The sequence below is a fragment of the Lampetra planeri genome, chromosome 21 (genome assembly GCF_965212315.1).
Source record: "Lampetra planeri chromosome 21, kcLamPlan1.2.h2, whole genome shotgun sequence".
Classification (NCBI taxonomy): Eukaryota; Metazoa; Chordata; class Hyperoartia; order Petromyzontiformes; family Petromyzontidae; genus Lampetra; species Lampetra planeri.
Genome location: NC_136127.1, coordinates 2,091,428 through 2,104,036, shown reverse-complemented (window position 1 = coordinate 2,104,036; position 12,609 = coordinate 2,091,428). Strand labels below are relative to the sequence as shown.

Here is a 12,609-nt window from a genome sequence, read left to right as displayed (position 1 = left end):
TTTTTAATTGAATAAGAACGGATAATACACTTTAACATGATAACAAATGTATGTTAATAGCTTCAAAAAGTCAGTCTCCACTTGTTCGCCATCATTGTCAACAGATGTATGGAATCTTCTCCAGGTGGTCTCCACAGCCCGGAGGCATTTCTTGTGGTATTGTTGCAAATGCTCAGAAGTGTTCACCTTTTTTTGAAGCGCCCTGTATATTGCGGCTCCCCTTGCCTAATCACATTGTCGTGACGCTCACGGCCTCCAACACGGAACGCAGTAGGGGTGCTCCAACGTTGCAAAATAAGTGTTTTGTTCTTTTACACCGTTGTTGAAAACATCTCATGGTGGTTGTCAAGGGGGCCCCAACTCGGCCACCAGTGGGGGGAAGCCAAGGTGCCCTCTGCCTGCCCCCACGCTTGTTACGCTACAGGTTGCAATGAAGGGGTCTTTATGTTTTGCGTGCGGGTTGGGAAATGCTCATCGCGGGTGACCGACAATAAACCTGTAGCAGGGGTGTAGGTCACCTATTCCGCTACATCCATGCACACGGCCTTCCCAGCGCTCACCCCTGGACCACGAGATACAGACTATCTCGGCCTCGCCATGCGCTGCGTTGCACCGCTAGTCGAGTAGATAACCATGTGTTCAATAAACCCTCGGAGCCAGGATGACCGTCCAACTCCGATCGTCATTTATTGATTGTAACAGGTAAAACTGGTGAGAAAACACAGATACAGCATCTGTTATAATTCAGAAACACCCACACAATGAACACCACAGCATCAGAACATTGTCTCAGATAACAATAGATCCTGGAAGGACCAGGCCCCCACATTACCCCTGAACAACTAGACAAAGGCACAAGCTGGTGCGTTGCATACAGGCACATAGTGTATTCATCCCACTGCACCCCAAATGTACAGCATTACACTTAACACTAAACTGTGGATGAGATACTTCGTCATCACTCTCAGGATCGCAACATAGGCACAAGTCTGACCCGACCTACTAAATCACAAGTAACATCCACAATAAGGAAAGTCACAGGCTTCGTTACTAACTAGGCCTCGTATTTACTACAACAACTTAACGGCACCATAAAGGGATTTACATTGCTATAACGGTCATTCCAACATTACAACAGCATTTCCAATATTATAGGAATATAAACAACTTACAGATAATGCTTCTTAAGCTCCCACAATGGACAAGTGCGGCTGTGGTCTCACTGAGATGCGATGCGTGCCGCCATCTTGACTTATCTGTGTAATGGCTGACGCCCGCGTGGTACAGTGGAAATCTAACATCGTCACTTCCTGGTCACGTGACCAACATTAGCATCAAAAAACAGGAACTTCCTGTGAACGTACGCTCCCCATCTGCCGTGAGGCAAGACAGAGACCAAGCTCGGCTGCAAAAGACATCTCTTTAATATTAGCCCTTTCCCATTCTGATGACGTACACGTACGTCATCAGATCTGATGATGTACGGTATCGGAAGTAAAAGGCCATGTGGGAGTGCGTGTGCGGAAATGTTTGGCGCCAACTATCGTAGATTGCGGTCGTATCGCTACGGTTCTCTGCGGTGATAGCAACATCTTTAAAAACGGCAGCGCCAAGCCTCTTTGGATAAAATTGACGCCAAACCGCTCGAGATTCAGCAGTGAACGAGGGATACAAACCCTGCAACTTGCAGGTGTCTCAGAACAGGAAACGGCTAAACACAAAAACCTCCACAACTACATTTTTCGAGTATCAGTGGGGAAATTCCTAATCCCTGATTGGCCTGGTGCATTCAGGGCAATAATAAAATAAAATACAAATATATTCCACACGAGCTGTGGGCCTTACCTGGTAAAGTAAATAGTTTTGGGTTAGCACGGCCGATCCAGAAAAAGGCCCTCGGTGCACAATGGCCGTGACCTCCACGCCAGGGACGAGGTCACGGATGCTTGGAAGCAGGGGGCGGAGGAACTCCGCCAAGGCGAGTCGCGTTGCCACCGGCGCATTGGAGTCAGCATTGAGCTGAGCCAGACACCAGGGGTCACGTGTGCCAAAGCTGGCGATCACTGTCAAAAGTTGAGTCGAGCGGTCGTCCGCGCACACGACTAAGAGCCACGGGCAGCATGCAGTGGCTAACAATGCGTGCCAACCTGATATCCCAGCCTCGGGTCTACCATTAAGCCAAAAATGAAACCAAACCGATAGGCCGCTTTGTATTTATATTCCTGGCATTGCCTGCTCCCTGTCACACTTCACCACTGTTCAGGGGCGGTTTCTTCATTAGGGCGATTGGGCGACGCACCACCAATGACCTTCAACCACAGAGTCACGCTAGCCGTCACTGTGCCTCTGGATATAGTCCAATCAGCGTCATGCTACGTTCTGTGGAGTACCGCCTCTTTTTGGGCGATTTCCCTCCAGCTGAGAATCGCCCCGAGTGGTCCCATAGACTTACATTCAAAGATGTTTTTTTTTCGAACGGGGGCGCTGCAATGCATTCTCTATGGCTTCCGGGAGGGCTCGCCCTAACGTGCTTACGTCATCATACGTGCTTACGTCATCATACGTAAGCACGTTTCATCCAACAATATAATTTGTCGCCACCTAGTGGAATCTTTAATAAAAGAAACTTGAGTGGTTTGTTTTAATAGTGAGTATAGAAACAAACAAGATGTATTGTAAGAGTCACTTTATTTTTCATTAATATTAAAGAAGTGAAGTTGCCTTTACATGCTTAAGCTGTTAATTTATCCATTGCATGGGTGGACCTTATCCTTATCAATCATCCAGACATTTGCCCCCCCTGAGAGATTTTGCAGGAGCCGCCACTGCCACTGTTGCAAGATAAGCAGAGTTGGACCGATACATATCATTCGAGCACTGCACACTGTTACTCAGCTTCGTTTTCACACTGGGACTCTGGATCGTTGTCACAGGATATGTCGAGATGGACTTGAAATCCTTGGGCTCACTTGTTTCCCTGTGTCTCTGCGTATCCCTGTGTGCGCAAACCACTGCAGTAATGAAGTGGTTCGCGCACTGCGCTACAAACTCTGCGACCAGAATTCGATTCCCGCTTACGGCCAACAATGATGATTAGCCAAACCGGTCCTGGACCTCCCCTAGGTCGACTCGCCCTCAAATGAGTACCTGATGCGGTGTGTAAACATTGCCACTAGGGAGACAAAGGCGGCCGAGCGTGGTATTGGGAACCCACCATGCGAACCTTCATAGGTGCTCGTTAACAGCTCTTACCCAAAGAGTCTGTGTGGCTCCCTGGGTCTCTAGGTGTCCCTCTGTGCATTTTCGTGTCGACCCATGTCTCCCAGTATCTGACCCTTTCCGTCTTACTCTCCATGCCTGTCTCTGAGTTTCTCGGTCTCACGTGGTCTCGGCCTCGCTGTCCCCGTGTCTCTATCGCAGTGTCCCAGGCCTTTGTGTCAATAGCCTTGAAACAACACAGCAAGAACAACAAACTAGACGCTGCGTCACTGAACAATTTTATACAACAGAGCGCTCAAAAAGATCCCCCCCAGTGCCACACCTCAATAGGAGATATTAGACATTTAAATTGCACACATCCTAGGCTCCCCAAGGGCACACTCAGCAGAAAACTGGCATTGAGTGGTGCAGGATCGTGAGAGTAGCACAGAGGGATGAAACACCTTCCTTCTCCCATGTGGGTTTCTGCCACACCTCGTGTCTCGATCGTTCTCCCTCACACCTCCGTAGCCGGACTCTCGGAAGCATGGGGAACCCCCAGGGGGGTAACGCGGCCACCACAGGACCATCGTTCTTTTTCAATGTACCATACGCGACACTGCGAGAATACGAATTCACGATTTCATACAAAAAAGAATGATGTTATTGCAAACACATTTTGCGGTTCGGTGTTAGGTTGAGGGTCAGGTGAAATTAAACCAGGTCGGATCGGGTCAGGTTACAGGTAAGATAGCGGTGTTAATGTGGGTTAGGGTCGGGTCAAGTAGTCACGGATCCGGGTCAAAAGGTTAAACTCCCGCAGGACGAAACCACACTCTTGGGCCAGCACATCTCCCATCTGCACTGACACCCGTTCAAACAAAGGCTGTGCAGAGAAGAATGCACGCGTACTCCGATAATTTAATTCGATTGTATTTGCGCTTCTTGTGTCGTCTTTAATTCGTCGTGGGTTCAAATTGTTACATTGATTACATATATAAAACATCTGGGCAGTGTGGAAGAGTAGGCCAAATCACACCTCTGAAAGGGTCCTCTAGCGCACCATAAAGTGGAGGCAGCAGCAGCAGCGTGAGAAAGTTATTTGCAGGCACCTCCCACGCCGAACCATCAACGATGGAGTTCATCGCAGCAGACATTTCATTCTCTAGAATTTCATTACAGCGATAGACTCCGCTGCTCGCGACGCAGTTATCTATAGTAGAGGTTTTCGTTCGCTTGGTCTGTGTGTGTAGTGTTGGGCATCTTTCGCGCCGTGCATAGCCAACCGAGAAATGGGATTTGGTCCTCATAAATAATGAATGTACAGCCTTCTGGGATGATGTTGACAAGAATGACGCTACTGTTAAAAAAACTTGTCGTCCGTCTTGACCACCTGCATATGAAATGGTAGTTGTTGCTCTGCATCTACATCAGCCATACAAAATAAGATCTTATTCTCCATCAGCTGCCAAAAACCATGCCTGCAGCAGCCTCTTGCTGCTCCAACACATGGCAGCGTGGCACCACAGGCTCGCCAGCGCGGACATGATGGAGCTTGCCCTCCCAGAGGACTGACCAGGCGGATGTGCTCTTAGGACGGCTTTGGTGGGAACGGTGGCGAGATTTTAATTACACTCGCCTGGTATACAAAAGATCGTGGGTTCGATCCCAACCCCGATGCCTGCTGCATATTCGGAGTTTGCGTGTCCCTCGCTCCCCGTGGTCGCGTGGATTTTTCTCCGGGTCCCTCGGTTTCCCCCCACTACATTTAGAAACAACGTGCGTTCAGAGTATTTGGCTGCTATACATTTCCACATCTGCCACCTTGCGTTGAGCTCTCACTTGAGACAGCCAGGTCTTACTTGATCATTTTAACTAACCCACGTGTGGACGCGCCACTGCCGAGCCTCGACGCATAGGCGGTGGTGTAAACATCGGCCACCGTGGAGCGAGATGGAATTCATTTCCAATTGCGTGGAATCCACGCAGCAAACCATTTTCATGCGTTAGGTTTTTTGTTATTGTTACAAGATATAGGCACCTGCAAGTACACGACAAAAATTAAGCCCGAATATCTAAATCGCTTAAAATGTGACTCATCTCAGAGGATCTCGAAAGCTAAGCACGTCCGATTAGCGTGGTTGGCTACATACGGTGCGACAAAAGTTCTACATCCATAAGCAGGGGCAAAAGCGTGCATCGTTTGGCTGAGCGACTCGCGTGCACGTCCTGTTGTCGTTAGGCTTCTGCGAGACTCCGCCGTGGGCAGCAGAGGGCAAGGCACCAAATGCGTTGTTGCCATCGAGCGCCATAGCACCCCGGTTTGTGTCGGGCCGATGGCGTTCTCGAAAGGTTCGACGGCACGACACAAATCGAAGCGATTTGCAGGGTAGGTGGTGGAGGCTGAGCTGATGGATAACGAGAAAAGACTGACGATGCCGTCAGCGACGCGAGCGTGGGTTTGAGGCGACGCAAAATCGGGTCGCGGCGTTCAGTGGAGACGTGATATTTGCGAAACGACATGAATGGGGGAAGACACAAATCGGAGTATTACTGCACATTGTTATCCAGTACTCTACTTCCTATGCTCCCGTATCTGGCCGAATTAATCCCCACGACCCACAAAGCAGGCCTAGACCCTCATCCGCAGTGTATTGACACAAGGGCCATACACGAAGCGCAATCAAATGTGCCATTAGAAAAAAAGGCACGTGCATGGTTAGTAATTGTAACATTAGAATACATTAACGTTAAATGAATGTTTAATTAGGATTAGTTTTACGGACGTGAGGAAATGTTCAGTCTGTCGACATTGAGCGCGATGTATTTGGCACTCGCTGTGGAAAAAGGCAGAAATTCCAGGCTTGGCTTCAACACGTGGACAAAAACTTGACAAGGATCTCTCCAAACAAACTTGCATCGCACCACGTGTCCCAGACAGCTCAAAATAAACACACGGATTCCTTGGGTTTTTTCTTGAGCATTCAATGCATTTTTTTAATTCATGATTTTAGCTTTGTTTAGTACAAAATCCAAAAAGTGATATATTACAATATTTTGTTATTTATACAATAGAAAAACCTCGAGCACTGGTATACGTGTAAACATTAATTCCACGATGACAATTTATATTTTCCTCAAGCACTCCAGGCAACAACTTTATCTCAGACTGCATTCTCAACTTCTCCTGTGCTCAGAACCTTAAGGCCAGCAACAACCTGCGTGACAAACGTGCAGAAAATCCCGAAAAACTACGGGGGGGGGGGGGGGGGGGGGGCGAGGGCATCCCTTTACATCACAAGCTTATTGCAGAAAAATCACCCTGCCCCTGGTGAAAAGGCAATGCACGTAGAATTTGTCAAGGACATAACCATGCCTCCTGTCAGGCCATCGCAACCAGCAGAAAGACCGTGGGCGCTTATTCACACATTACTGGGCATCATTTCATAAGTCTGATTGGATTTTTCGGTGTCGGTGAGAACCTCCTTGTCGTGTCCGATGGTCTCCACGGCGGCGCAGTTCAGCTGCTCCGATACGCGCCGAGAAAACACGGTGGGCCACATTTTGGGGCGGAACTAGAACAACAACAACAACAACAACGAGTTGTTACAACCGTCATCTGTTAAATTATAAACGAAAACAAATTTGTTTCATATATAGCATCGAAAAAAAGCATGCATCTATAAAAGGCTGCACGGTCTTGATGGACTGCCATCGGGCATCAGTCCATGGGTCAAATGCCCATTGGGCCGGTCCATTCCAAGGGCCGGTCTGTGTGGAGAAATTGCAAATGTGAGAGTAAATACAAATATTTATTTCACATTTAAAAAAAATATTTATTACCTCCAAGCATTGCTTATTTAAGCTCTCATCATTAAGTCCCCACATTCGGCAGCCCCAAAGATTCTTCCCGACCGGCCCATTTGTTTTGTTTGGACAAGCGCAAATGAGCCAATGAGAACGCACGGCAATTTGGGCCCACTGTTTAGTCCCAGTCCGTCACAGACTGACACGTTTTTATAAGCAAAGAACAAATGGGTCATGGACCGAGTTATGTTGGGCATTTTTGCAGTGTACAAAAGAAAATTTTAAAATAATGATTACAGGGTTTTATTACTGTCAAAAGAAAAGGGTGCTCTACATTTATACAATACAAGAAGCAGAAAATCTATATAAATTACGGCAGCATATTTTCTAGCCAAGAAAGTGTACAAACTGCAGAAGCAATTTATAATAAACATTTTCAAAATATATTTAAACAGTGAAGAGCACACAGAAAGGGGGAATTGTTTTTTTGCACTTCACTTTTTTTAAGCTTTGAAATGGCTTTGGAAAATTCCCATTCAGAACTTGTCAGTCGCTTTATTTGCACCCACCATCTTCAATCCACAGGAACCAAAACACTATTGACTTGCCCCTCAATTTGAAATAAAATCTCAGGGACGAAGATATTCCCGACTGGTTTTGTGAACCTAAACTAGGGAACTCGCTAGGCCAAGGGCGTGCTGGACCTCCGAGCTCATCGCTGTTTGTGAAGTACCGTCTCTGCAGGACATTTCTCAACCTCAGCTTCTGATTTGGTAGAATAAAAAGTAAGCATTCTTCAGTCTTTGTCAGTCCACTGCTGGATTCATTCCCTCCCCATGCTACGTTGGTCATGGGGGTTGTTTGCCCCATTTCACCACGCTCGGCAGTACGAGTCTGTGAAAAGGAAGGGCCCCAGGATTGATTTGGGAAAATCACTTTTTAGTAGTGGCCGGGAATCAAACTCTGGTCGCTAGGTTCATAGTGCAGCAGCACAATAACCACGATGCAAATCCGTGCAGGCTGTGGATGCCTCTGGTTTTTGTTTCAGGTTAAATCCGAATGCCTGCAAACACCACACCAGTGGCGAGCGATGTTGGATACAGTCCTGACAACGCCCCCCAATTCACAAACCCGCCCCGACTAGCGTAGTGGAAGCATGGCAAAACCCTCCAAAATCGACACAGAATGGGGGAGGCGGCCTTAATCCAGCAGTGGATAGAAAAAATGACTGTACAGTAATCCCTCGCCACTTCGCGGTTCAAGTTTCGCGGCCTCAATGCATCGCGGATTTTTCAAACTGATTTAAAGGCCTCATTATACCTGTGCAGTAACACCATCATCATCATCATTCATCATCACATTCATCGAACTGCACAGGTCTGTCATCGTCGTCATTGTCGTCGTCATTGTCGTCGTCATTACTGGAGTCAAGTCTCAAGATACTACTGTCATTGGTGAGTGTAGAACACCATAATACGTATCCGTATGAGAGAGAGTGAATGTATAAAATTAAGGTTTTATAATTAAATAGATTTAAGTAAAATATATATATAAAGTATAAATATACATATTTTAAACATTCTGGTACCCACACACACACGGAAATTCCTAGGGGGCCAATCCTACTTCGCGGATTTTCACCGATCGCGAGGGGTTCCGGTCCCCATTAACCGCGATAAACGAGGGATCACTGTATATGATTTTTAGAATTCATTTATCATGAGCAAACACACTTCTCGTCTCCAATAGGGTTTTGTTTTTCCTCACAATGCTTTTGGGTTATAGAGTAAAACGTCCACTGCTCCATGAGGTAGGTGGACATGAGCAGACCACGGGGTGTCCAATGTATCTTAGTGGCTTTCAAAGATTGTCTTGCAGCTTAGGCAAAGGTCTAAAATTCTACCCTACACTTAATGCCACCTCCTCTTGAGCACTTTCACACACACCAGCAAATCCACTATACATGGTTTGCCAATAAACCAATGCAACAGTGAAGTAATTTTACTGCGAGGTAGGACTGCCAGCAGCGGATGGAGGAAATTAATTTGACAAACCTGATTGCGAATAAAACCCAGGACACACCACCACAAAATTACAGGATCACAGGTGCGAGCGACTAACAAACTTCTTCTGCGTCGTGGTGGTTTCATTTACCAGTGTAGCTCCCCCCGCCCCCCCCCCCCCCCCATCAAAAAACATGTGCTTAAACAACTTGTCGTCATGCAACAAAACAAGCCTTTGGGGCAAGCCAGACCAACTTTTCTGGAATTTCATGCAGCAGCACACGTGTCTTGAGCATGGAGTAGGCAAGCGGAGCACCGAATGCCATTTGAGGTTAATAATTCCATGAGGAGGTTTATAATGCCATTGTGCAGCCTACGCCGTTTGCATAAGTCACAGGGGCATGCTGCAAGCGAGAGTTCACCAAGCTGTGCGCGTTTTTTTAAATTAACATTTCAAAATTAAATCGAGGATAACATGTATTATTTCATGGGACCTCCTAAGTCAGTGCCAAAATATGAGAATAGGTTTTCCGCTTTTGTCTGGCAACAAAACAGGTGTTAAGATGATAAAACACCAAACTGAAACCTTTTACAAGGAATCATGTCTGCATGAACCACAATACTGGTGGTCAGAATGGCGTCCTCTGGTCTAACACCATTTGAGACGAGGCTCAAAAGAAAGCTGTCTCTGGTGTGGACCAATCAGTTTCAAAAACAATGCATAAATTATCAGAGTGTTTTTTGTTTGCATTTTGACCACAAGCAGTGGTTCATGCAGACGATTCCTCGTAAAAGGTTTCAGTTTGGCGTTTTAACATCTTAACACCTGTTTTGTTGCCAGATAAAAGCGGAAACCCTATTCTCATGCATTATTACTAAGAAAACTAATACATACGAGGTCTAGAATAATAAGTATATTTATTATAATTATTAACACAATATATGTATACGTATACATAAAATAAGATAATAAAGCCATTAAACCTAGAATATGTATTATTATTACTACCCACTATAACTCGCGTTCAGAATCAAAGCGAGAATAGATTAACATTTTATTCCTAATAACAAGAAACATATTACATATATTCAATTTTACAAAAACACTTTTTTCCTAAGAATTAAGCAAGACATCTAGCTCGAATATCAAAGGACAGATGATCGTCAATACAGAATTGATCAAATAAAATATTGTACTCATGTGCGGGAACCAAGTGGTTGTCCTACGGATTTGACTGTTCCCAGCCACGGGAACCACGGGAAGAGTCTCCACCAGCTCTGGGCTGTAAATTGGGATTTAGCACCACCCATACACTTGCCTGAATGGATGAACCCTTTGATGTTAACGTTTTAATTATTATTGGTCTACAATTTAAAGCTCTTCCTACTCCTATTGTGAGAAGATGCTATTCAATAAAACTGTTCAAAAAGACCAGTGGCATTTCCCCTCATACCCTCCCCACTTCATCCGCCAGCTGCCCTTGCATACTATGAATTCCCCACGCTTCCCAGGTTGTGAGCGCAATTCCTAACTAAAACACCTCAGAGGGGAAAGTTACATTTGAAGTAAAGGTGTAAACACACTCGATGACTGTTGCTCTTGCCCTCATTATTAGGAGATCCCAGAAGTGTTGAATTGCCCTCCACACCTGCTGATAGTTGACAAGTAAGCCATCCACCACCTATGGGATACGACACTTCCCCCTCGCACGCCTGGGATTTTATTTCGGGTGCTCCGGTTTTCCTGGGACAAGTGCTCATTATTTATCCGATAACCACATTAATACAGTCTGCCCTCCTATAACTCGGTAGCTGTGTTCCTAAAAAACACCGCATTATGGAAAAAAAAATCGCATTTGAATAAATATAATAGGCTAAAGCACAGTCCGCGATAAACACGTGAGATGCGTATGCAGGCTGAACAACATCTAGAAGCATCCAGCAGCATCCCGCCGGTTTTACGGCCGAGGCAGCAGTACTCATTTCTACCTGGCACGATGTCGTTCTGTTCACTCAATCTTATTATAGCCAATTCACATTTGCGTTATAAAATGTGTTTCCATATTAATCGCGTCATCCGTACACCCGCTCAAGGGCACAATTCTGCGCGTACCTCGATCCCGGCTGCGTTCCTGGGGGAGTGGGCATTTGCTGTGTCTGCGCAACGGATGTGGAATTCTCCACCATTGGAAATTTGTTTATCCGACAGTGTGGGTACCTTTAAGTCTCGTCTTAAAACCACATCTTCCCAAGTCAGTCTATTCTACATAGTTTGTCTCTCGTGGCCTTTCCTTATTCTTACAAGGCACCTTGAGGCATGAGTGGAAGGCACCTTTCAATTAAATGACGGATGGTCAAGAATGACGACAGAGTTGCAGCCCAGGAATGGAACGCATCCACAGAGGAGACGCAACGATGACATTAGTGTGCAGCTGCTGGGTGGATTATGACATTGCAGGACCGGCTTTGGGGAGGGCTGCTTCTTCCAGCAGTGGATCGACCGTGGCCAACGGTAAGTATAAGGAATAAAAAAAATACAGCTCTTGAATGGCTCATGACCGTATTCATGCTGCCATTGTAAAGGGCCTGTGGATTCTCTCTCGACAAAATATACCACGACATTGACTCGAAGGAATAACTGCAGAACGGATTTTTTTGTTTAAGCGCAAACACAAATACCAGTACCAGCAAAACAGCGGCATCGCTGCAAATTGCTTAACATCAAGGGAGCCCAACAATAATTAAGATTAAAAAAAAAGAATAGGCTTTGTCCTTTCCAGCAAGAACACGGGAGATCTTGAATTAAAGCTTTCGTGACGGCAGGAATTAATATTCTTTGGGTCTTTCGGTAAAGTCACGTAGATAGGATCAACGAAAATAACAAAAAACTACGACGTTTCAATCACAACACAAGCGATTGTCATGTGTTGCAATTGAAACGTCGTAGTTTTTGGTTATTTCCTTTGAACCTGTCTACACGACTATACCAAAAGACCGAAAGAATATAAATACAGGAGATGTTAAGATGTTCAAATACCAAATATACATCTATCACAAAGCATCAAAAGTCTGCATTAACCACACAACATCTTAACACCTGCATATTCTTGTCGGAAAGGGGTCAAAGCCAATTTTTTTTCCTATCATCTTGATAGTGGCAAAAAAGGGTCCGGTATAATAATGAGCGGCCGCGAGCAACTCACCTCAATGAGGAAGAGGCTGACGGACGAGGTGGGGTAGCGGTGCACGTAGAGGGCGAGGCCGCACGCTGCCAGCAGCAGCAGCAGCGCCAGCGAGAGGCTCGCCGCCAGCAGCACGCTGCTCATCGACGTCGCTCCGCGCACCGCCTCTGCTCGCTCGCACGGCACGCCACGGAGTCGGCGTCGATCGCAACACGCACGCGGCCACGGCTCGTTTGTCAACCGCGCTGCTGCTGGACGCTGTGCAGGCGAGCGAGCGTTACTCTGACCGTACTTCACCACTCTGGTTCAGTGTGGGATGGTGGAAGGAGGTAGGGAGTAGGTTCGGGAGCAGGATTGGCTCAGAAGTCACGTGCCGCCGATATTAACCTTCGCCGAGAATCAAACTCTGTTGGGCAAGG

The 12,609-nt window shown here is 46.3% G+C and overlaps 1 protein-coding gene and 1 long non-coding RNA gene across 2 annotated transcripts in view; both read right to left on the bottom strand.

The window, feature by feature from the left end:
* Positions 1 to 662: 662 nt before the first annotated feature.
* LOC144724761 (uncharacterized) lies at positions 663 to 1,272 on the bottom strand. Its single transcript, XR_013586576.1, has 2 exons — positions 1,173 to 1,272; positions 663 to 708 (listed from the first exon to the last, which is right to left on the bottom strand). It is a non-coding gene; the product is annotated as an uncharacterized LOC144724761 (long non-coding RNA).
* A 4,894-nt stretch (positions 1,273 to 6,166) lies between these two features.
* Positions 6,167 to 12,609, bottom strand: part of LOC144724514 (plexin domain-containing protein 2-like) — a 67,757-nt gene continuing 61,314 nt past the window's right edge. Inside the window, exons 12-13 of the mRNA XM_078603723.1 lie at positions 12,212 to 12,357; positions 6,167 to 6,773 (exon numbers count right to left, since the gene is read on the bottom strand). Of these exons, the coding sequence (XP_078459849.1) occupies positions 6,621 to 6,773; positions 12,212 to 12,357 (299 nt within the window). The 3' untranslated portion in view covers positions 6,167 to 6,620. The remainder of the gene's footprint in view (positions 6,774 to 12,211; positions 12,358 to 12,609) is intronic.